This window comes from Phoenix dactylifera, chromosome 9, assembly GCF_051530095.1.
Source record: "Phoenix dactylifera cultivar Ajwa chromosome 9, Ajwa_hap1_PhDact_Kaust_v1.1, whole genome shotgun sequence".
Taxonomy (NCBI): domain Eukaryota; kingdom Viridiplantae; phylum Streptophyta; class Magnoliopsida; order Arecales; family Arecaceae; genus Phoenix; species Phoenix dactylifera.
In genome coordinates this window covers 3,279,640-3,282,744 of record NC_143198.1, presented here as the reverse complement: position 1 = coordinate 3,282,744, position 3,105 = coordinate 3,279,640, and the positions used below count along the sequence as shown (strand labels likewise).

Sequence of the window (3,105 nt, the reverse complement as noted above, 5' to 3'; positions counted from 1 at the left end):
GAACCTGAAAGTGGTCTTAAACTTGTATTAAGAACCCCAAACTGAAAAATATAGTGCAAATATTCCATTGTCTCCATGCAAAAAAAAGAGAAAAGCTTCAACTGAAACTGTAAACCGAGACCAAGTAGCCTCGTCTGCCTGCTGCCAAGCAAGGCATCACACCATCAACACAGAGCTGTTTCGAACTCCAAACAAGTTTGGTCGTAGTTGCTAACCTTCAACTCTCTCGTCAACCAGGCTTGTCGCAAACCGCCTTGGCTTATACCCTGCCACCAAAGGCACGGCCTTGGGCATGGTGATCCCTGCTTCCTCGCTCAAATCCACTGGATCACCACTGCAGTCCCACTCAAAGCACTGGACCAAGGCCCCCAGCGCCAGCCCCACCACGCGCATGGCCAGGCCCTCGCCGGGACATCCTCTTCTCCCCAACCCAAACGGCAGCATTCCATGCTCCTTCTCCCTTCCAGCTTCCAGGAGCCTCTCCGGCCTGAAGCTCGTCGGCTCCGGCCAGAGCTTGGGGTCCCTCTGGATCGCCCACACGTTGACGAGCAAAACTGTGCCGCGCGGCACGCGGTAGCCTCCGACGATGCAATCCTCCGAGGACTCGTGGGGTGGCACGATCGGAGCTGGAGGGAACAGCCGGAGAGTCTCGTTGATGATGGCGTGGAGGAATGGGAGCTTGGGGAGGTCCGATTCGTCTACGAGGCGGTCTTGTCCGACCTGGAGGTCGAGCTCTTCTCTGGCCTTCTTCAATGCCTCTGGGTGGTTCAGCAGGAGCGACATGGCCCACTCTATTGTTACAGCCGTAGTATCCGTGCCGGCCGCTAACAGCACCTGCATTAATCCAGATAATTAATTTCAGAAAGAATTTAGCAAAAAATAATGATTCTAGTGGTAGAATTACGTGCACTCATGAACAATTATTCTAAAAGCTTGTTCATGCACTGACACCGATACCTGTCCTATAACTAAAAACTCCATATCTATACCCCCTCGTACCTAACCCGGATGGAATTCGATCGGATTAATTAGATAGTGCGGGTAGGGTTGAGTCAGGCAGATAAGACGGATAAGGTTGGGTAAAAAACTCATCATGCAAACATTTTAAAATAATTATAACTTTAGATGGAGGGATTTAGATTAAGGTTGGTTTGGGGCGGGGCAGACTATTACCGACCCAAACCTGGTTTGAGTATTTTATCTAGAACCCATATTTGCTTTAGATTTAAACAAGTTGGATAAAACCTGCCCAATTCGAGCTAGATTGAGTCGGGTATCTAGTGGGCCGGCTACAATTACCACTCCTATTGATGATGTGGAAAGAGAGGTCCAGGCAACAAAGAAAATGATCTTCTAACAGGATTTGAGATCTATATGCGGTAGCATTGCCTGTTTAGTGGGTTATGTTCTCTTCCCCTCTTCAATCATGAGATTGTGGGCTCCCACCAACTATATTGCTATATATATTTTTAAGGGCAAGTTGAGATCCACTCTGGATCGTCTGCCTTATGTTATTTAATGAATGGAATGAAATTTCTATCTAGTCTTTGATTTCAATATTCATTTCAATAGATATTTCAGCCGAGAAAAAAAATCCTAAACAATTTGCGAATTTTCCATTAATTCAAAAGTATACATGCTATTGATCGAAACTGTCAGTCTTGTCACAAAATCTTTTAGTATAGTTTGTGAAGGTGCAACTTACAACGAGAAGGGCTTTGATCATTTCATCCGTATGGTATTCCGGGTCACCTTGTTGGAGAGACAACAATACGTCAACAATAGTCTTCCTTCTTCCTTCCCCTCCTCCGCCTGCCACTGCTTTATGAGAGACAGGACAACGATCACCTCTTCTATGCTCATCAATCAGGCCCTGCATGAAGTCATCCCTCTTCTCCTGCAACCTCATTAACTTCCTCTTCACCCCTCCATGATCCAGCAATCGGAGGATTGGCAAGAAGTCACCAAGATTCGTCATGATATTCGACGCAAACGTCTCCTCCACAATCTCTTGGAACCTCCTGGCCTCCTCTGAGTCCTCTTCATCCTCCCCATAATACCGCTTTCCGGCGATCATCCTCATCATCACGTTTAACGTTAGTTCAAATAACCTCTTCTTCAGCTCCACCTTCCGAAACCCGTTCTTGCCGTTAGAGTCGATAACAAGTCGTCTAATCAAGGCCATGACCTCCTCTCTCCGTAATCCGGAGAACGAGTGGAGTCGAGCTGTTGAGAAGATTTCGACGGTGGCGATTCGCCGTAGGTTCCGCCAGTGGTGGCCGTAGGAAGCCCAGACCATGGAAGTGTAATTGTAGCCGAGGTATTTCCCGGCGAGGAGGCGGGGGCGGTTGGCGAAGATGACATCGTTCTTGGAGAAGCATTCCTCAGCGGCATCGGGCGAGGAGACTACGAGGATGGGCCGGGATCCGAAGCGCAGAGAGATGACTGGGCCATAACGGGCGGAGAGAGCAACGAGGGAGCGGTGGAGGGGTTTCTTTAGGAGGTGGAGATGGCCAAGTATGGGGAGAGAAGGAGGACAAGGTGGCGAGTTCTTGCCTCGGTCGAGTCGGGTGAAGAGGAGGAGGAGGAGGATTGATAAGAAGATGGCCGCGTAGTGGATGATATCCATCTTTGGTTCTTGGTCTCCCCGGGCGTTCATTTGTTTGGATGGTTTCTGCAAGGATATGAGAGCTAGCCGTCGGTCAGTCTTCGCTTTCTGGGGCCGGATGACCTCATGGTGCATTAATTAGATATTTGCTGTGGCAATTGATGATTTGTCTTCTTCTGTTCGTTTGTCATGGCAGTTGGTTGGCTCGCGAAATTAGTGGCTCACCGGTACCCAGGGGGCATTTGAGACTTCTTTTTTGTTTTGTTTTGTTTTGTTTTCAATGATGAAAAAAATCTGCTAATGGAAATGCCTAGGAGGGAGGGGGCTTGAATTTAGTCCCACATCGGCTAGTAGCGAAAAGATTCTATACCTTAAATGAGGGATGTAAATCCTTTCCTTTCAAGGGCCTTTTTGTGGGACAAACCGTGAGGGCACCAGTCTTCCCGTCTGCGTTGGACGCGCGGGCCGGAGCGCTCAAAACGGACAATACCTCGGGA

The 3,105-nt window shown here is 48.6% G+C and overlaps 1 protein-coding gene across 1 annotated transcript; it reads right to left on the bottom strand.

The window, feature by feature from the left end:
- LOC103723691 (cytochrome P450 81Q32-like) lies at positions 1 to 2,706 on the bottom strand. Its single transcript, XM_039115754.3, has 2 exons — positions 1,706 to 2,706; positions 1 to 834 (listed from the first exon to the last, which is right to left on the bottom strand). Exons 1-2 carry the CDS (start codon positions 2,657 to 2,659, stop codon positions 211 to 213), a joined length of 1,578 nt encoding a protein of 525 aa, XP_038971682.2. The 5' UTR covers positions 2,660 to 2,706; the 3' UTR covers positions 1 to 210.
- Between the last annotated feature and the right edge of the window lie 399 nt (positions 2,707 to 3,105).